This window comes from Mercenaria mercenaria, chromosome 18 (assembly GCF_021730395.1).
Source record: "Mercenaria mercenaria strain notata chromosome 18, MADL_Memer_1, whole genome shotgun sequence".
Taxonomy (NCBI): domain Eukaryota; kingdom Metazoa; phylum Mollusca; class Bivalvia; order Venerida; family Veneridae; genus Mercenaria; species Mercenaria mercenaria.
In genome coordinates, this window is record NC_069378.1 from 42,095,625 (window position 1) to 42,118,249 (window position 22,625).

Genomic DNA, 22,625 nt, shown 5'->3' on the forward strand with positions numbered 1-22,625 from the left:
ACCAAACTTGGTCTGTAACATTCTTGCAAGATCCCCTCTCAAGTTGTTCAGACGGTTCCATTTGACCCCTTTAGGAACCGCTAAAGCTAAAAACAGAAAAACATTTAAATGACACGCTTGATGGATCTTCACTATACATGGTAAGAAACATTATTACAAGATCTTCCCGCATATTTGTTCAAATGGAGATACAGGGCCGTTAGAGCTAAAATAGAAAGACATTTAAACGACTTTTTCTTATGAACTTCTTGATGGATCTTCATCAAACTCTGTTGCATCATTATAGAGTGTTCTCCCAAATTTGTTAAAATAGGGAGAATTAACGGTCAATATCGCTAAAAATAGAAATACCTGTGAATGACACATGTCATAACTTCATCAAACTTGGTCGGTAGCATCATTATAAAATCCTCTGCCTAATGTTACAAATGGGTGTTCTTGTCCTATTTAGGGGATACCAGAGCTAAAAATAACACAACCTTTAAACGACTTCTTTTGAGGAACCGCTTGATGGATCTTCATCAAAGTTTGTCTGTATCATCGCTATGAGGTCCTCTCCAAATCTGATTCAAATTGCGGCGTGCAACAGCTCTCAGAAGCCGCTATAGCAAAATAAAAATGCCTTTAAACTACTTCATCTCATAAATCTCTTGATGGCTCTTTAAACAAATTTCATCAAATCTTGGAATAAAATTGCGGATGTTAATGTACATGTACACCAAATATAGACCACATTTCTGAACACTTAATTATTGCCGAGTTTGTTGGAGATATCTGCAGCTAGATCTGTACAATATCACTACACTATAGCAATGGACCTTTTAAACATAACTAACTAAATATAATTAAGATGGGCAAAGAAAGAGATTTATACTTTATTTTAGTCTCATTCATTAACATTCAAGTTGAAATACTAGTAATTATATAACAAACACAAATACACAAGGTATATTGCAATTCCAATCAGAATAAAAAGAGACTGTTACATATATAAATTATTACACGAATAATTATTACGTAAGTTCTCATATGTTACATGATTTACACCAATTGAATATGCCCACACTTACAGCTAAATCTTTAAGTTAAAGACTTATTCTTTTTTAAAAAACAAACAGTGACAAGATGCTCGTCTTTTAATGCAACAAGCTTGAGAAATTGTCTAAAGTAACAGTCTCAGTAATAGAATACTACTACTTTAATGATACTCCGGACAAAAGTGTTACGACCAAATATAAAAAAGCAAGGTTTAGGTGTGGTTCTTCTACAGTGCAAATCGTCTTGATTGCCTTTATCATTTTATGAGGATTTTACAAAATCCTCTCAATAGTTTTGTAGTCATACCCATAAAAAAGTGTTACGGACGCACGGAAGGACAGACGGACGGAGCCGTATTCACCTTTTCGGCGAGGTATAATAAAGAAATAAGATTTTTTCTAATATATGTTTTTCATTAATAGCGCAATGAAAATGCTCATAATAAAAGTAGGACAGCAGTCTTATCAGTCAAATCGGCAGACTAGGGTAATATGGGTTCAGAGTTGGTGATACAATATCTTGTATTAACATGTTTGATAATTCCTGTAATTTGAACGGAAAATGTTCAACGTAATAAAATTACTATGTCTTCTTGCTTTCAAGAAAACTTTTTAATATTTCTTCTGCATTTCTTTGCCACTGTAAAAACTGCACAGTGTGTGAAATGCTATCTACGTGTTGTCCGAATGTTGCTACATTTTTACTTCTATACTTATATGATTCTCTATAAATCTGTGATTTATGTAATTCATTGATGTAATTGTAATATTTATACATATGGAGCCATACATGTAAATTGTTTTCAATTCTATGAAATAAACTTAAGATATCTAGACTATTTGGCAAATATATAATGTTTTTCATTGCAAAATGCATAAGTTCATAACTCAGAGACTTTAGCGTATTCCTTAGGAGTGTGTTGATAACCATATCAACGCCAGAGTGAGGGCAGAGTTTTAACATCTCATAGACATCAGTACAGTTTTCTGTACCCCATCGATACGTTTCAATATTTTCAAGCACTTCTTCCAGAATATTAGGCAATTCGTTCTTAACACACGGGCATGACTGTATATCTTCCAATCGAAACAAAATCATTTTCTTGAACGACTTTCGAAGAAACCCACACATGCGACCTTCTACATCAAGAATTTTAGTCAGAAATGCAAACTGTTTGGTAACAAGAGCAAATTTGTCTTGTGCCAACATAATTTGGATAAATTTTCTTTGTAGAATACTATTAGAAAGGTAGATGTTTTCTACAGTTGTAAATGCGAAAAAGGATTTCGACCACGCATCTAGTTCTATTATGAAAGACAATACCCATTTCATTCTATTTACGTTTTGTTTCATATTGCTAGTTTTCGAAATGCGGTAAAATTTAGAAGCACATCTATACGCTTTGATCAACCTGTAGATGTTGTTTGGAACTGTCTTAAAATGCGTCAAAAGACACTTGATTTGACTTCGTTCCTTTCCAGAAAAGACAAATTTAACAGACAGCTTAAATAAGAAATACATTTCAGCTTCCTTTTGTGGATTCACAGGCGACATATCATATTCTTTTAAGAAATGTATCTCAGACTTGTTATGTAAGACTTTATACAGATACAAAGGTGTAAATCCATCTGTATTTTGGCATTTAAGAACATTTGGTCCCCATAATTTGAAAACTAATGCTAAGGTATTTCGGAGACCTTCAAACGCAAACCTGTGAATAAGAGAAAGTCGTCTACTTCTTGGAAAACAAATCTGATCTTTTCTTAAATCAGTCTGGTAGGCTTTGATGAGTGTATATATCAAAAGATCGGTTAAATTTCTATTTCTATGTGCAAAATATTCGAAGTGTGAATCGAGGAGCCTCACAAGAAGCGTTTTATCCAAATCCATAGACATCTTAGAATATCCTCTATCAAGATCGAACTTTGTTAAAAACGTGCTATGTTTTATGAATGTCAGTTTGATAAGGTCGGCTTTTGTCGCCATGCTGTAAGCAAAGTATGTTTCTTCTTTACGGTAGTCTAGTGAATTAAGCGCCATGTATAATAGCCTGTCCTTTTCAAGTTCACTGCCAACACCTGCTTTTAAAAGCTGTTCAACTAAATGTGGACAGCCTCCTTGTATAGCACGTTCCAATACATTGAAACCCATTGCATCATAACAGTTGCTCAATAAAAATGATGGATGGTGTTGAAAGAGAAGTTTCAATACTATATTATGCATCATATCTAAGTTCAAGCTTGATAAAAGTTTTGTTATTTTAAGGTATTCTAATGCTATTTTATGCAGGTTGCATTTATGTATAATTTCTTCACATGTCACACATATAAAAATCATTCTGGACAGGTTCGATCGTATTCCCCCTTTCGAAAAATTGGTTATCTTTTGTAGTAGTATGCTGTAATAAGTTAAGGTTAAAAGTCCATATCGATCATTTTCTATAACAACAGATAAAGATGAACCATCTAAATGATCATAATTGCACTTAGTCAAGACATGAATCGCAGCATGCAGGCATTGCTTTTGTACTAATCTTTCGAGGATTTTTTTATTGCAAAAATCTTGATTTATGAATTTTAATGATAGCAGTATTGCGTATTCTTTTGCACCCATTAAGTTTAGGCGTGTATGGAAAGCTCTATAATTGAAAAACAACTCCGCGTATACATGAAAATTTGAAGCCGTTTCCAGTTTATCAATGCTATAGAGTACTGGCCTCTTAGCGTTTATTTCCTTTTCTTTATGAAGGGTTTCTGATAGTTTTGGGTATTTTGAATACAGATATGACACAACATAAAAATGTCCTTTAGAAATAGCTATGTGTAATATATTCCTGCCCCTCTCGTCTACATATTTCAAATCTGTTTCATCTATGAATAGCATTGAAAATATTGCTGCAGTATTCCTTTCTGTTGTTTCCGTATCCACAGCTAATTCAATTCCAAAGTTTCTACTGACAGCATGCATTAACAAAGACGTTCTCATTGAAGCCGATTCACTTAAGTACTTTTTCTGTTTCAGCAACAAAACTTCGGTAGCGGAAACTGCAGTACAAGAAATAGCCGAATGTAAAGGTGTTGACCCATTTTGGCACTTCAAAAAGTTTACATTCTTATTTAAAATTTCATTTAAATATGTCAGCATTTTGAGTCTGTTGTGACAAGCTGCTTGATGGATGGCAAAACATCCTTTCCTGTCCTTTTCATTCCAGTTTGCTTCCAAACCGTATGATTTCAGCATTGTTCCAAACCAGACATGATCAAACTTAGCGGCAATATGCACAATCGGCAAACCTGTTTCACAAAAATAGGGCTGAAGTCTTTTTAATTCATTTTCATGTAATTTAGACACATCTTTTAAATAGAGAACATTTCCACATGCTTCGCTTCCTTTAAGACCTCCATTGCTTGCAAAATATTCAACAATATCTTTGTATCCGTATTGTAAGGCTGCAATTACCGGAGTTCTACCACCTCTATCAATACAGTTAGCAGCATTTTTGAACTGACTTGCCAACAGTTTTACGACCTCCAACCTATTCTGTCGTACAGCAACATGCAATGCTGATTCACACGTAATATTATTCCAGTCGTCAAAGAGAACATATTCATATTTGTAAGAGTCAACCCTGATACTTTGGCCCTGTACTCGTAATTTATATTCTTGGATCCAGTGAAGATAGTTTTCACAACGACGACACTCGTCGGTAATGTCATTTTTAAATATGAATTTTAGTAAATCTATATCGCCTATTGCTGCCCCATAGTAAAGACATTGCCAGTCTAACATAAAAGAATAGTTTTCATGAAAAAGTTTAACAACCTTCAAATGTCCTCTCTTACAGGCTAAATGAATTGGTAAAAGATTTGCCGAATTCAGTTTTGTCATGGGATAGTCAAACATAATTCCGTTATTTGCAATTATATAATCAACAAGATCATGATGTCCATTTTGAGCAGCGATATCTAACACGCCATATCCCCAAAGTTTGTATTCAAATGAAACTTGAAATGCGAGGTCAAAATTTATAATACGGCTAAAGGACTCAGATCTAAATGATATATTTGCACCTCGTTTAAGTAGAGCCTCAAACGTATTCAAATGGCCCAAAGATGCGGCTATAAAAAGAGCTGTGACATTGTTTTTATCAGTATGATCAACGTCCCTGAAATGATAAGCTAGAATGTCAGCACTTATATAGTCATCTAATCTCGAAGCTAGACTTATCAACGGATATTGCTCATATTGTATGCTATCAATCTCCGGTTCCGAAAGATTAAAAAAATTGTACTGTAGACCTACATCAAAGGAATAACTTACATGTATGGCCAGATCTACAACATCAAAATTGTAGTCTCCTTTGTCTATTTGTCTGAATATCTGTAACGCGTGTAGCCTGTGGCCATTTGCTTTATTAATTAAAAAGTCTTCATTAGCCGAATTCAAAAGCCAGTTCTGCATGGAAATGTGTCTGAGATAAAGTCCGTTGCCCGTGTTATGTATAAACATTTCTAATTGCATTTTTGCCTTTTTATAAGTTTCAGCTGGCATACCTGTTGAAGTTAATATAACATAATGCAATTCGTCTTCCGTTAATACTTTTAAAGATGTGCATATCACTTCAAGTATTAGTTTCGCATCGCCGAACCCAGGATCAGATGTCGTTTTGAAGTGCCTTCGGAACTGTTCGTCGTAATAATGATCCAAAGATTGAGGAACAGGGTCTCCTCTTTCAAAATGAAAACCTTCATTTAAACTGGAAGCAATTAAAAAGTTTGATACCTTTGACTTTATCAGTTCTGCATACTCTGTTTGAGAGAAGTTCATATGTGTTTGTTGCAGATACAATTTTATATCATTCATATTGTTATAATCGTCCTCCTCTAAATTAAGAACTCTAACATATTTACCGAGCTTTTGTAACTCAGACGCCTGTCGACTTGATATTAAAAATTTAACCCAAATTGGAAAACGATGAATTCTGTACTTTAGTAGAACAAATATTTCGTTTTCATCGCGGTACGTATTGTAGCACTCATCTAATCCATCGACGACTATAATAACTGGTTCCTGGCCGGTAAGTGAGACGTTTTTCAACGGAATTATGATACACTGATCTATGCATCCATTCGGATCTCTTTCACACAATTCTCTATCAAATACGTCCAGGCATGCTCTCATATTCTCACCAATAACTGGCATTTGAGTTGAAAACATTGCTATCATACGGAAAATAAATATATATGCCTTTTTAGATACAGTAACATCAAATCTACAAATGTGATAAGCCACAAGGCGACTTCTTAACCTGTTTGCAGAGCTATTCTTTGTAGAACAAATAATTTGTTTCAGCAGTGCTGACTTCCCATATCCCATGCCGGCTGTTAATAATAGACCATGCTTTTCTTCTGTTGTCTCCAGCAGCTTGTTTTCAATTATGTTCAATAACCAATTTCTTCCGGTAAAATTTTTGTGGTGTGAAACATATTCAAACAGAAAAACCCTTCCGGAGTTGACGTAAGTTAAGTTCTCAACAAGGCAGCCTAAAATAGATGATATCAAGTAAAAATAGCAGTGTGATCAAGTCAACGTTTCTGTGATCTTATCTGACGCAAGTTTGCGTTACCTGACTGGCATTGAGAAAAGATAATTAAAAAGAACTAAGAGCTTGGTATGTTTTTGTCTTTCCTTAAATATGAAAAGAAGTACAGCTGTTATCGAAAACTGTTGCTTTGAATCGTTGAAAAATATATAATTTCGCGAGTAAGTAATGTATAAATATATATTTTGCAATAAGATTTTTAGCGGAGACTTTTTAAGTTTTGAACAAATTTCTCATAATTCAGGAAAATTGCTTATACCTGAGTCCTAGAAGGACCTAAAACACATGAAACCCAAACACATTAGAAATACAATACGTTTTCATAATAGAAATAATTAATTTTCTGAAATCAATCACTTACAAAAAGCAAGAATAGGGTCTGAAATATGAGAATTCAGTTGTTTGTTTTCAACTGAGAAAATTATTATATTTTACTTTTTATTATTTTTATACCTTTATTTACTTTATTTGATTATTTAAACAAGCTAAACATACGATAAGGTTAACACCACTGACCAGAATAATGAATAAAAAAGACATAGATAAAGGTAACCACTTTGAAAATTTCGGATATACTTAACCGTTTTTCAATTAGGAATGAAGTAATGATTTCAATTTCTGTACTATCAAATGAAAAACACTTGTGTAATTTGACCTATATACTTGATGTAAATATTCTTCCAAATGTTACTTTCTCTCGATTTTATTTCCTTTGCTATGTATCGTGTTTATCGATAAAGGCATTTAAAAGAAAATGTTCAGCAAGGAACATACACAAGTTTTTCCCGGTTAGTAATAAATATGAGCCGGTTTCATTGCATTCTAAACACAAATACTTTTGATGAGAATATATTCTTCTTTTAGAACTTTTAGAACGTCACGTTTAGCCAGCAATCCGATTAATAAGCATGTTTACTAGGCTTTTTTTTTTTTTTATAAAACTCGCAAATCTCAAAGGTAATTACCTAAGTGGCCAAAACATGCTTCATATTAAAACTATAAATGCTTACCTTCAGTTGACACTAGCGTGTAGGGAGGTTTAAGTAACTCAGTGGTATGTTTGTCTTTTCTGATACCCGTGTCCTTCAGAAGTACACATGCTGGAGTATTTAGATACCAGAAAAACCCACATGAGGATAATACACAAAGAACAAACATAATCGCAATGACAACTAGCCAAAAGACATGCCTTGTTAATTTTTGCATTGCTAGAGCAATGTTTTCAAGTTTTGTTTGTGCTTCCTGGAGCCCTAGAGCATTTCTGTCCAGTCTGGCATAAATGTCTGCATTTTGCATTCCAATATCCCTTAAAGCATCCATGATATCGGTTTCATACCGAAATAATTCACCCTGTTCAAGGTGACCGATTGTTTGTATTAAACCATTGTGGTTTTGTATTAGAGGTTGAATATCTGGATGTGTGATAACATTACTTATGTTCTGAAATATTTCAATTTTCTTCACATTTGTAATTTTCATTTTTGCATTGTATTGGTGCACTAGCTGATTTCGAGATGTTCTCAGGTGATCAGCCGCTTGGACAACCTGCCGTTGAAAGACTGAACACCTCTTCCAGATCGGGAGCGTTGTTGACAAATCTTTCAAGTTATTTGCATTCAAGTCCGTAGAGAAAACCTCTGCTATATTTAGGCTATTCATTGGCCACGTCCAAGATTTCATTTCTGACCAACGTACCCTAAATCGCCTCCGACCTTGTAAGATGTAATTGTCCAGATGAATGCGCCAATTGCTGCATGTTTGACACCATCTTAAAATAAAATAGCATTCTACAGATATCTGAAAGTGTCTGCATCAGGCAACTTACCTATTTTAAATGCCTTTGATACGCGTGTATCATATACCTGTCTCTGATTTATTCTGAAAAGACGTAGGATCTGGCATTGGTTATCATATAACTTTGTACTTTGTAGTCTTTTGGTTTATTTTAGCTCGACTGGAAGGAAGGTTTCAGCGTATTTTAATCACTTTCGAGCCAGGGTAAGTTTAGTCCTGGTATTATATGTTTAGCAGGCACGTAGCTGTCTTTACGCAGATACACAGCTGCGTAGTGAAAATCTGGCAAGTATACACAGCTGAACTGGTCGGTCAAATGCTATACAAAGCTTATATTCAAAACGTTGAATTATCTACCGGCAATAATAAATATAGACTTGACTTGACTTGGCTAATTTATTTGGTTGCAACAAGAAGTCTGTATCATAAAACGGAGATAGCTTCATATGCAATCATTGCTTACTTCATATTTTGTTTGAAGTACAGTAAACTCCGGTTATAATGAACCCATCGGGACAAGCGAAATGTGTTCGTTATAGACTGGGTTTGTTACATACATATAGCGAACATTTTCTTTATCTATGCATTATGTGTATAGCAAACTGATTTATATAACAAGTTGATTTATAACGTGCATTGGAATTCACCAATTGTTTTTGTAGTTTTATAACAATTTAGGTACAGTTTTCATGCTCAACATTTAAGTAAAATTTGCCGTCTTATAGGTAAAATTATCTCCCATGAAAACACCTGGTTGGGCGATATCGTTTTTTATCTGGTTGATCTTTTCCAGTAGAAACAAAGAAAGAATAAAAGTTTGAACAAATATTGTTTTCTGTGCAAATAAGTTCATTATTGTACCATTAGATTGCTTATTTTGTAAAACATCCTGACCATGTGAAATATTACAATCATGCGCTGTCTATGCCCAACGGTTTAAAAAGGCAAATTTCTATAATTAAATTAAAATACAATGTCAAAAAGTTGAGATCGGCAAAGAGACGTTTTCAAGCCTAAAAGCTTTTGAATAGAACATTTTGTATAACACTGCAGTGATTTGTTAAACATAATAATTATTACGTTATTTTCGGATATCATATGTTGTAGAAAATAAGATATAATAGAAATCAAATAATTACACCTAGTTAAATCCTACGCGTATTGCCCAGATCTGACACCGGTACAAGTCATACGATATTACAGTTCACAGTGAGATAAATACGTTCTTTCTTTATAATTGGTGATTACAATTTTTTTCGATGGCGTGATAAGTAACTAAATTATATGTATTATATTTCAGAAGGCCTTAAACAACATTTTAAAAATGATCAAATCAAGATTTTAGTGTAATTCTTGGTTTTAGATGTCACTGAGATATATCAACATTTTTTTATGATTCAATATTGTTGGTACAATATTTACCCAATGCTAATGTTAAAGCCTGCAATTGTCGTACTTTCGCACTTCGCCCGCTGCAGGCGTTACGCAAAGCACGATGACAAAGCGCGAGGTTGAGAATTTTTGTAATTTTTCGCTTCGCTATCGTGATCTTGCGCTTCGCCATCGTGATTTCACGCTTCATGATTCGCTCACATGCACAGGAGATACGCGAAATGTTCTCAGCACGAAATCCTGATGGTGAAGCGCGAAATTGCTAAAGTTTCGCTATCTCGCGCTTCGCCTTCGTTATCTCGGGCTTCGCAAATCGCTAGAAAAAGCGATGCAAGAAGCGCGAAGCGCGATATCACGATTGCGAAACCGCAATATAATTTAAAAGGTGTAAAAACATTTTTCAGAATTTTGTTTTAAAGTTGAAAAAACAAGGGAAATACCTTTAACGAAGTTGACGTAATGTAGACGTCGCTGACCTTTGCCAAAATGCTTTTCCTATGTAAGGTATCAGTTTCAGATTTTGTACACTTGTATTAGTATCATGAAACTTAGCATATCCTTGTTGACTTGTCAAGTATTCTAAGTTTTGAGTTACGGCAAATACCTTGTAACAAGTACTAGTATGTTATATATACACTACTGACATATCTCTTGAATGATATATCCAATCATAATGATGTTTTCTAAGTGTGTCATCATTAACCATTTGTTTTGAATTAAGGTTAAGCAGTATATCACCAAACCACAGAAATGTTTAGTAAACGAGCAACATCTTTATAAACAACCCATCTGCCCAATACACCTACATGTTTACCATTCTGTCACGTAGAATTTGATATTTAAAATATTCTAAAAGAGAATGTCATTTGTAAAGAAATAAAACAATTGTCAAAAAACGATGTTTAACCTAGTTATGTAAAGCTGAAGCACTCGTACATTGTTGCAAATTCATCAAAACAAAGACATGTAACAGCTTTTCAAAAATGGTGACTTTTAAAGGCATTGAACTGTCCAGAAATGTGGCCCCTTCATGCAGGCCCTTTCCGACACTCAATACATGTATGAGTAAATTTACATTGGTTTTGTGTAGAATAATATAAATGTTTATATGCTGTTTAAATTTCGTGTAAAACAATTCTTTCTTTCTATGATTAAGTGATGTTCGAACTTTCTTCTCCGAAACATGGACATCACTGTCAATACTTGAACATATGTAACATGGGTCACTAAACCACAGATTGCACGTGCAATATCTAATAAAATAAAACATTATTATATAAAAAAAATAACAAGGAATAAGGTTTTCGTGCAAAGTTTTTGCTTCAAATACACGTTAAAATGCACACATTTTGCCGTTCTCACATTTATAAATAATCAAGAGGAGGATACCCCGACCCACACCCCCATTACTTCTGCGTACTATGAAAAATGCCTTAGCTGCGCGCCTGTTAAGGTACTTCTTTGTGATCAAAAAAATTCTTTTCGATAGATGCCACGTTTAAATTTATACATTGCACTTAGTCATTCATTCTGATAAATTCAAATCGTAAAAATCATGATCGTATAATACTATGTAGTTAGAAACCCGAGGTATATTTTATTTCATTAAATTTTCATAACAAGTCATGATTTCAACTACAGGTAACCTGAGCGTGAGGAGCCCACAATTCATAATTAATTTAAATAAAAAAGATCAAATCGATTGACCAAATACAATCGGTTTACAAATATATGTATTTAAACTGCTTTTTTAAACTATCGAACATAAAACGGTGGTTGATTACAGACGCTTGTCTTTTTAATTTACATACGCAATAGCAAAAAGGAATGTTCTATGAATTACGTTTCAGGTAATCAGGATTAAAGAAAATGCTTTGGTACAATTAACATTCCGTAATATTATAAATATTTTGCAGCCTTAGAAAAAAGAAACGCAGAAAAAAAACAATATACAAATTGAAAATCAACGATAAAGAAATAACTTCTCAAAATGAAATTTTAAAGGCAGAAGCAGAATTCTATAAACAGCTATATAACAAAAAAGAATCCAAAACTTGCGATTATGATTTCTTTAGACCCAATTCGCGAACTTTAAATGAAAATGAAAAACAAAAATGTGAAGGGATATTAAACGAAAATGAATGTTTCGAAGCTCTTAAGGAGATGAAGAATCAAAAAAGTCCAGGTTCAGATGGCATGTCTGTTGAATTTTATAAGATATTTTGGACAGAGATTAAAACGTACTTTATTCAATCTATTAACTACTCTTATAACACCGGACATCTGACTAGTTTGCAGAAACAAGGTATTATTTCGCTTATGCCGAAACCAAATAAAGACACACAAATTTTGAGTAACTGGCGCCCTATAAGTCTATTAAATGTAGATTACAAAATTGCCGCCAAAACCATAGCAAACAGGATAAAAAAGATTATCAATTCTATCATAAGCAGTGCACAGACAGGATTCATAAAAGGCAGATATATAGGGGAAAATGTTAGGTTAATATATGAAATAATAGATTTCGCACAACAAAATAAAATACCAGGACTTTTACTGTTCGCAGATTTCGAAAAAGCTTTCGATACACTAGATCATAACTTTATGATAAGGTGTTTAAAACACTTCAATTTTGGTGATTCTCTTATACAGTGGGTAAAATTATTTTATAATGATATAACCAGCATGGTAATAAATAATGGCTATCTATCAAAACCCTTTTCAATACTACGTGGAGTGAGACAAGACTGTCCTCTTTCCTCTTCCTTATTTATTATTTGCATTGAAATCCTCTCAAATTATATTGAGACTGATGAGATCATTAAAGGCATAACAGTTAAAAATGTTGAAATAAAACAATCCCTGTTTGCAGATGATGCAACCTTTATCAATAATGGTGCAAAACATTCATTTGAACAACTAATAGATGTTATATCGAACTTCGAGTGTATATCTGGATTGAAACTTAATATCAACAAAACTAACATACTAAGGATAGGATCATTAAAAGATACAAACCTCCGGTACTGTAAAGATAAAATGTTTAATTGGACATCCGAGTCAGCTCAAACATTAGGAATGATATTTACAAATGATAAAAAAGACAGCATAACGTTAAACCTGATACCCAAGATTCAAAATTTTACTAACTGTTTAAAACAATGGGAACATAGAAAACTAACACTACTTGGAAAAGTAACTGTTATAAAATCATTAGCTTTACCAAAACTAATTTACCCTCTTACAGTGTTACCAAACCCATCAAATGAAGTAATGAAAGAGATTAAAACACAATTGTTTAAATTCTTGTGGGATAATAAACCAAATAAAATTAATAGGGAGATTATTATACTGGACTACAAAATGGGTGGTATAAAAATGATAAATCTAGATTACTTCATAAATGCTCTAAAAGCTTGTTGGATCAGAAGGATAATAGATAAAAGTAACCAAGGACAATGGAAGATCTTTTATAGTACATTATTATCTAATGTTGGAGGAGAACTTTTATTTGAATGTAATTATTCTCAGAAAGAAATTGAAACTATATGTAAATCCAACATTTTTATGAAAGATTTATTGACAGCTTGGGTAAATATTAATACACAGGACAACAATAAGAGCATAAGTAAACAGGTAATATGGAATAACACAAGCATAAAACTTGAAAATAAAACATTTTTCTATAAAGACTGGTACGAAAAGGGAATAAAGCATTTGGAACATTTATTTGATTACAGAACAAAAGCTTTCTATACTTTTGACGAATTTAAATTTTTATATAATATAGAAAACAATCAATTCTTGAAGTACTACAATCTTATAGCAAGCATTCCACAAACTGTTAAACAGGTGCTTAAGCAAGAGAATATATCTTATGCACGAAATGAATTATTTATAGATAAATTAAGAAAGACAAAAGAACCAAATAAACTACTTTACGACACGCAAAGAAGAAACAGACCAAAACCAATAATTAAGTCGGAAATGAAATGGTCAGCGATTATATCAGAGAACCCCTCTTGTTGGTCAAACATATACATGCAATCACAGAAAGCAACAATAGATACAAAAATACGAAGTTTTCAATATAAACATCTGATGAGAATTCTCCCAACAAACAAATCATTATTTAAATACAAATTAACAGAATCAAATTTATGTTATTTCTGCAATATGCATGTTGAAACATTAGAACATATGTTTTGGGAATGTAACTGTGTACAACAACTATGGAACAAATTACATACGTACCTTGACAAGAAAAATCTCAAAACACAATTTAGCTTAGAGGTTGTCAGTTTTGGTATCGCTGAAAGGAACGTAAAACGAAAAAATGTGATAAACTTTATAATATTTCTAATGAAATCTTACATTTTTCAAATCAAAAATAGAAAACAAACACTCAGTTTTGACAGTTTCATATCATATCTTAAAATCAGGATAAAACTTGAAAAAGAAATTGCATTATCAAATGACAAAATAAACCAACATAATATCAAATGGTCTGGTTTTGAGGTATGAATGTAAATGCTGTTGGCTATAATAATAATAAAAAAGAAAAGAAAATATCTTACATATTTTATTCTTCATCTATATAATAAAATGATACTTTCTAGAAAGTGTGCCTACAAATTGATTTTTACATGATTGTAGCATAAATAACCATTACAATTTTTAGACAATTATATGAGTTTGGAGACGATCTAAACATCCAATATATCTACTCTTTTTAACTTTTTTTCTCTCTTAGATTTTTTGTTCTCTAATTTTTTTCATCTAAAAATATATATATAGAAAAAGTCTTCTTTTGACATCTAATACTACAAATGTTTGTTTATTTAGATGACCATAAAATACATGTTTTGTATCTATTGTTAAAAACATTTGTCCAAGTCATCAAATTTTGTAAATGTATGAAGATTGAAAAATAAATTATAAAAAAAAAAATACAATCGGTTTACAAATATATGTATTTAAACTGCTTTTTTAAACTACCGAACATAAAACGGTGGTTGATTACAGACGCTTGTCTTTTTAATTTACAAACGCAATAGCAAAAAGGAATGTTCTATGAATTATGTTTCAGGCAATCAGGATTAAAGAAAATGCTTTGGTACAATTAACATTCCGTAATATTATTCTCAACTGGCAGTGTAATGACTCACAATAAGCCTTTATATTTCGGTTGATGTTGATCAAATATATGTTTACCTTTAATGGAAAAAGTAATTTTAAAACCAAACATAGAAAAATACCACTTAAACAGAGAATCAAGTAGAAAATTGCGGCTAAAACTTTTATATTTTTGCATACTGAATACGCCCCAGCTTGTTTAAGGAAGATTTAGTTCTGCTTTTGCCAATCCCTTGAGTCGATTAAGTTGTGGCAACATTTCCTTAACAATTGATTTCACTGCAACTTAAAATAATGTTTAGGTCTGATTCATCAATTTATTAAAGAGCGCACCGTTGTCCAAGTTTAAGAAAATGAATTAATGCAGAATTCCGGCTCCTAATATTTAAGAATTGCCAGAACAGAATACTTTTAACAAATAATACCTCTGCTGAAATCATTAATGATACATGTTTACAGTTTGTTGTCAAACATCATCAGAAAGAATACAGCGAAATATTTCGGCAATGTCAATAAACTACAGACAATAAACTATTCGTATAAGTTTACCTGTTCCGATCATGAATGTTGACACTGCACTGTTGAACGCATTGAGGTAGATTTAGATGTCTTAAATTTTGTTGGATTTGATTATGAACAGTTTGAAGTCCATGTTCTGTAACACTTTCTAAAGCTTCTCCTGTTTTGTTCACTGCTACGAGAGCACAGATATAATTTTTGTGTTTTTCGTTCCGTCTAAGATTTCTCACAGCGGCCATATTAGCAAAACTTTTCTTTTTTTAAGTTATAGCGTTCCTTTTTATAAAATCCTCCATTCAAATCCAAACAATGTGTTTTTAAAAATAGTTTGCCGGTCGATAACATGTACTTGTAGTCAGGTTATTAACTGCATAAATTATGGATCTATTTATAGCTAAGTGTATCAATTATTATTGATTAAATAAAATTTCAAAGTATGGGAGGAATGATGTAAAAACAAAGACAACAAAAATATTTTCTCTAATCACTCAACGTTATGCATATATATACTTTAAACATTATTCCTTGCTCGGTCGGCGTGCAGATCCTATTTAAACTGCCTACTAGAAATATAGCAGAATGACTATCAAAACGTATATATTGATATTCCTTTTAGATCTTTATAACCAACGAATGAGGGTGAGCTGTTAGTAGAGATGGATGGTCTGGCGTCCGTCGTCCTAAATTTTACGTTTACTGGCCAGAACTTCTACATACTTGATTCACAGCATCATGAACTCTCTTCAAGTTTGTTCAAAGACTCCGTTTGACTGCATAAGGGACAGCTGCAACTTTTAAAACTATAATATTATTATGTACCACTTGATAGATCTTCACTTAACTTTCACTGTAGCATCCTTGTGTGGATTTAGCCTTTAAACGAGTACCATCCATGACTAACAAATTGTATATTCATCAAATCCTAGTATGTGGCAGCCTTGGAAATACTTGCCTAAAATTTGATCAAATGAGTTTGCTTGTCTGTATGAAGATCGAAATAACACATAGCAAAATACAACTGTGGAAAGTTCTGTGGACTGTCCTGAAAGACAGTCTGTTTCAATTAATAGTTGACACTGCAACCAACGAACAAGGACTACAAGTTCTCGGAGTTCATAATAATGACAGTGCCAGCGAATCAACATTATGTGAAAAATTGTTGAGTGCTGTATAGCGAACATCCGGGCCCACCGACCATGCATCAACATAGTGCCTTTGAATGTGGTTGTGCAATAAAAACTTGGCATGCTATGATACAATATATATACACTGTCAGGTAAAGTATCGTCTTTGGCAATATTTCATAGGCTCAATTGCAAGGACGTCAAAGTTGATAATGTACATGCTAAAAGGAAGTTAAGAAAGCTGCAACAACAGTAGAATGCTATCATCTATGTATATGTATATCCACCCATACATTAATAACCAGGCCATCATATCTTTAGCATAGCGTTATATTGTGCATCACATTTTGAAAAAAAGCCGGTCTGGAGAAAATGCCCAATTTTGCACTCACATAAAAGTGATAAGCTATATCTTTTCTACACTGTACTATTATAACAACAACTACAACAGCAACCACAAAGATATATTGAAAACTTAAAATACATCCATGAGATCACACGTTGGGTAAAATAATCTGCGAGTTCAGCTCATGGACTAGCCCTAGAAACTACAAATCCTACCTTCCTCGTAGAAGAGCGGAACTCTACTAACTCTTCTGTTAGGTACGGTTAGTTGCTTCCTGGCTTATAATGATCATGCAATTGCCAGTGACAGTTAATTTCGGTTCCATGAACAGGCTCAATCAAACTGAGTACTGAGCTTCAAATGTTCTGTATATAAATGTACTACGTACATGTATTGTTATTTTAGATTTCTGCATTAAATTTGTTTTATGAGTTGCTGCATAGACAAAACTATACATATAAAAACTATAAAATTATTTAGTTTGTCGTAGAATCATGTCTCAAATCTACCCCAGAATGCACTTATGCTTACACAGAATTTCATAGGTTTTCGAGGGTGCGCTCCACAAAATGTTTGCTAACACATTAATTTTTTCCAAGCCACGCCCCTGAGTCAATATTTAGACTTCGGTAGATCTCGGCGAAACACACCCAAACTATATATCGATCACTGGGCGAGGCTAATGTTCTCCGTGACGATTTGGTAAAAGACATTGTGTCAGAAATTATGCGGGGAAATTGACAGTAGGTTTATCCTAGTACAGAATCCAAGAACACTGGTTAGGTTAAGTGCCTGCCATTTCATAACTGAAATACTGTTGGAAAACTGTGCTAAACCCAAAACAAACAAACAAATTAGTGAAAATAAATTTCAAACAGTAGCGTTTTGTGATACAAATAATCATACACTATGTCAAGTAAAATGACCAAAGTTTGAATTCTGTTTCTGTAAAAATCAAATTGCTCGTAAGTCATTTAAATGTGTCCCAAACATTGGATATTCTGTTCTTTGTCAAACAAAGAAATCATTTTTACATTTCGCTGATTAAAAGCATTTAGAGGACGAAAAACAAAACGACGCCTCACCCCAATATATCTTGAAACAAGAAATATCTTTAAAAATGATGGTCGGCGAATTGTAATAAGGAAAGAAGTTTATGAATTTTTCATCTAACATTCATCTTTCATCTAACATTTTTCAAATTGCAAAACTAAACACCGCACTTTTACAATTTAAATGGTTCTCTTTTAATTTTTCGCAAAGGTTTCGTAGAGTTGCAATTTTGTTTCGTTTATCCTTAGACGAATTATTACAGCAGTAGCTAGTTTGATGAAGATTCATGAAGCGGTTCATGAGAAGAGGTCATTAAACGTGTTTATATTTTTAGCTAAATTGGTCCCTATCCCCATTTGTAACAAAATAGCAGGAGACCTTACGATAGTGTTACACATCGAGTTTGATAAAAATCCATTACATTTTAGTGGTTAATGCGAAGAAAGGCATATCTACTTTTAGCTTTACTGGTCCCTAATAGGGCCCAAGTTCCTATATAAATAAATTTGGAAGAGGACCTTATAATGATGCTCCAGACCAAGTATGACAAAGATCCACCAAGCTGTTCATGAGACGCTGTATAAAGGCATTTCTAGTTTTAGCTCTAGCAGCCCCTAAAAGGGGTCAAATGTCCCAGCTGAAGAAAGTTGGCTGCGGGCCTAATAAAGATGCTACAAATCAAGTTTGATTAGAATACATGAGAAAAAAATCAATTAAAGGATTTTTTTATTTATTATTTTTATTTATTTCTAAAATAGGCCAACTGATCCCGCTTTAACAAATAGCATATTCGCTATTCATGAATCTTTGGACAATGACGTCACACCTATAAAAAGGTGAAGGTCAAGCAAAACATACAATTGTAATTATTTCAATATTTCTGTTTTATAAGCAAAGTTTGACCGTAGACATATCACATAGGTAACTGTATGCAGCGTACCTTCATTTCAGTTTAATGAGATTCAGTCATTATATAGCATATATATAATAAAACAGATTTCAGCTGAGTTCAATATTTGCATACCATACCAAAGAAAAATATTCATATAATTATAATAAATCAGTTAAATAATTTATAACAAATATATCAAAGCAAACAAGTACTCATTTTAATATGCAATCTGAATAAGTCACAAAAGCAAGAAACTTTTTCATACACAGACGACAATTGTAACAAGGAAAATCTTTTAAAAAGCACTTGTCTACATAAAAGACTCTTATCACACCCTTATTCATGTGATACGCAGACCGTATTCAGCTCTTTCTTTAATTTGATATATGTTGGTATTTGAACAGGTTTTTATCATATTTATTAAACTTACTTATCATTTTGAGATATATCAATATTCTTGCTAAATATACTGAGCCAAAGTTAGCTTTAAAACTGTAAACAGTGTCGTTTAGGATAAACGCTTTGTCTACATTTCACTCAGCGTAGCACAATCAACAGAGTGAAAGAAATTGACACTCTCGTCCAATCAGGCAGGGTGTTGCATAAATCTTCCATTTTGATAAATTATCTATAATGCGTTATCAAGTAGTTTGATTTGCAAACTGAAGTCACGTGGCATAGGTAACGAAAACGAATTTAGACGGCGTCGCCGAAAAAGTGAAGGTCAAGCAAAACATACAATTGTAATTATTTCAATATTTCTGTTTCATAAGCAAAGTTTGACCGTAGTCATATCACATAGATAAACTGTATGCAGCGTACCTTCATTTCAGTGAAATGAGATTCAGTCATAATATAGCATATACATAATAAAACAAATTTCAACTGAGTTCAATATTTGCATACCATACTAAAGAAAAATATTCATATATAATAAATCAGTTAAATAATTTATAACAAATATATCAAAGCAAACAAGTACTCATTTTAATATGCAATCTGAATAAGTCATAAAAGCAAGAAACCTTTTCATATACAGACGACAACTGTAACAAGGAAAATCTTTTAAAAAGCACTTCTCTACATAAAAGACTCTTATCACACCCTTATTCATGTGATACGCAGACCGTATTCAGCTCTTCCTTTAATTTGATATATGTTGGTATTTGAACAGGTTTTTATCATATTTATTAAACTTACTTATCATTTTGAGATATATCAATATTCTTGCTAAATATACTGAGCCAAAGTTAGCTTTAAAACTGTGAACAGCGTCGTTTAGGATAAACGCTTTGTCTACATTTCACTCAGCGTAGCACAATCAACAGAGTGAAAGAAATTGACACTCTCGTCCAATCAGGCAGGGTGTTGCATAAATCTTCCATTTTGATAAATTATCTATAATGCGTTATCAAGTAGTTTGATTTGCAAACTAAAGTCACGTGGCATAGGTAACGAATTCGTTCTTAGACGGCGTTCGCCGAAAAAGGGAGTTACTAACGGTTTTATACGTTTTGTTGATTTGATATTTTGGTGACAAGATGGTGAGCTTATCTTAATAGGCAAGGGTGTTTTACCAGGCAGGGACTGTCTATGAGAAAAAAATGAAAATTTTCTTTATGATTGGCCGTAGCTTCAGGTAATACAAACTAATGCAGCTGAAATCAATGTAGTAGTCTTTATCAAAGGTTCGTCTTTTAAATTATTATTCTTAAATCAACTCCAGTGTTCGCAACAACAGAAGCGTGAGACATTCTTGTGTAAGAAAGGGGTCAATACAGTTAGTACATGTTTGAAATTTTGGCGGGTGTAATGCAAGTATTTACGTAAATTTTACCAGAGTGAGGTTTTTGATATGGACTCTGTTTCAATCACAGCTTTGAGGAGTGTATGCAAACTATCTTATAAGACTGATAAGCTGTGCAGAAGGACATAAACGATTAAGTAATTTCTGATATCTTAAATCATATTCAACACGTGAACCAGTGCACTTAGCAATTCTAAAATGGCTTTATACCTATTGTTTATTGTCCTTGTTTCATTTTTAATAAGTAAAATCAGTTAAAATAAAGTTGAAACATGTTTTACAAAAAATAAGAGAACATTAGAAGAAACACTATTAAAAAATAAAGTATCTTGTTTCATAAGCAACAAACTAAACAGGTTACAGTTACGCGAAGCTATGAATAATAACGATGGGACTGTAACATATACGTATAGTAATAAATCGGACTTTTTTTCTGAAATGATATCTTCCAACACATAAAGCGACCGTTTAAATTACTTAAAATGACATTGTACTTACGATGAAAAAAAAAAAGATGTTAAAAGACAACCCAAGAACTCACTGTGAAAAAACATTGAAAGAACAAAAAAAAAAACATGTTTAAAGACAACCCAAGAATTCACTGTGAGAAAGCGATATACAAAATGTATACTTGTGGACTTTTCCTGATAGATAATTTTATATTTTAAATATCTCATTAATATTCATTAAATAAAAAAGGAAAACTTGTTACGACCAAAAATTACCACTTGTAGTCATTGCTGTCACAAATACCATGTGACCAATTCCTATAGTTTTTATTATGCGCATCTTTCTGCGCAGCCGACACTTTCTATGGAAAACTGAAGTGAAGTCAAAATTTGTTGAAACATGTGACAGACAATCTTAAATATGAGGAATCTTGAATGAAATAACATTTTTGATCAGATTTATAAGTAATCAAATGTTGATACTGGTTAAAGTTGTTTTGACAAGTATCATGCCTGACAGGTATCTTGCTATTTGTGTTGTTGTGTTTTCACATCGCAGTTAAGTACAAACACAGTGTTGTTCATATAATGTAAGACAATTGACTTAGTACTGATAAGACAATATCTCATTTCATATTATTTATCCCCCCGCCAAAGGCGAAGGGTATATTAGAAATGCTCTCCGTCCGTCCGTCCGTCCGTGCGTCCGCAACGATCTTTGTCCGGAGCATAACTCCAAAAATACTGGAGGGATTTACTTCAAACTTCATACACTGATAGAACACATTGGGAGAAAGTGCAGTGTGCAAGAACAATATCTCTACCTTGCCTATTTTTTGAGTTATTCCCCTTTATCATATTTTCTTAAAAAATTTTGTCCGGAGCATAACTCCAAAAGTACTGGAGGGATTTTCTTCAAACTTAATACACTGATAGAACACATTGGGAGGAAGTGCAGTGTGCAAGAACAATAACTCTACCTTGCCTATTTTTTGAGTTATTCCCCTTTATCATATTTTCTTAAAAAAATTTGTCCGGAGCATATCTTCTTCTTGCATAGAGGGATTTTGATATATCTTGGCACAAATGTTTACCACCACGAGGCGGAGTGTCATGCGCAAGAACCAGATCCCTAGGTCTAAGGTCAAGGTCACACTTAGAGGTCAAAGGATACAAGAATGAAAACCTTGTCCAGACCATTTCTTCTTCATGCATAGAGGGATTTTGATATAACTTGGCACAAATGTTCACCACCACGAGATGGAGTGTCATACACAAGATCCAGGTCACTAGGTCTAAGGTCAAGGTCACACTTAGAGGCCAAAGGTCAGATACAAGAATGACTTCGTCTGAAGCATTTATTCTTCATGCATGGAGGGATTTTGATGTAACTTGGCACACTTATACACCATCATGAGACGAAGTGTCATGCGCAGTTCCCTTCTTTAGAATTACTTCCCTTTGTTGTTACTT

The 22,625-nt window shown here is 33.1% G+C and overlaps 2 protein-coding genes across 13 annotated transcripts in view; both read right to left on the reverse strand.

Moving 5' to 3' along the window:
* LOC123538148 (tensin-3-like) overlaps positions 1 to 22,625 on the reverse strand; it is a 438,691-nt gene that overhangs the window by 347,400 nt on the left and 68,666 nt on the right. The gene's annotated exons all lie outside the window — the stretch shown is intronic.
* LOC123539460 (uncharacterized) lies at positions 890 to 15,848 on the reverse strand. The gene is made up of 3 exons (XM_045324095.2): positions 15,512 to 15,848; positions 7,651 to 8,408; positions 890 to 6,581 (listed from the first exon to the last, which is right to left on the reverse strand). The coding sequence occupies exons 1-3, from the start codon at positions 15,718 to 15,720 to the stop codon at positions 1,621 to 1,623; spliced, it is 5,928 nt and encodes a 1,975-aa protein (XP_045180030.2). The 5' UTR covers positions 15,721 to 15,848; the 3' UTR covers positions 890 to 1,620.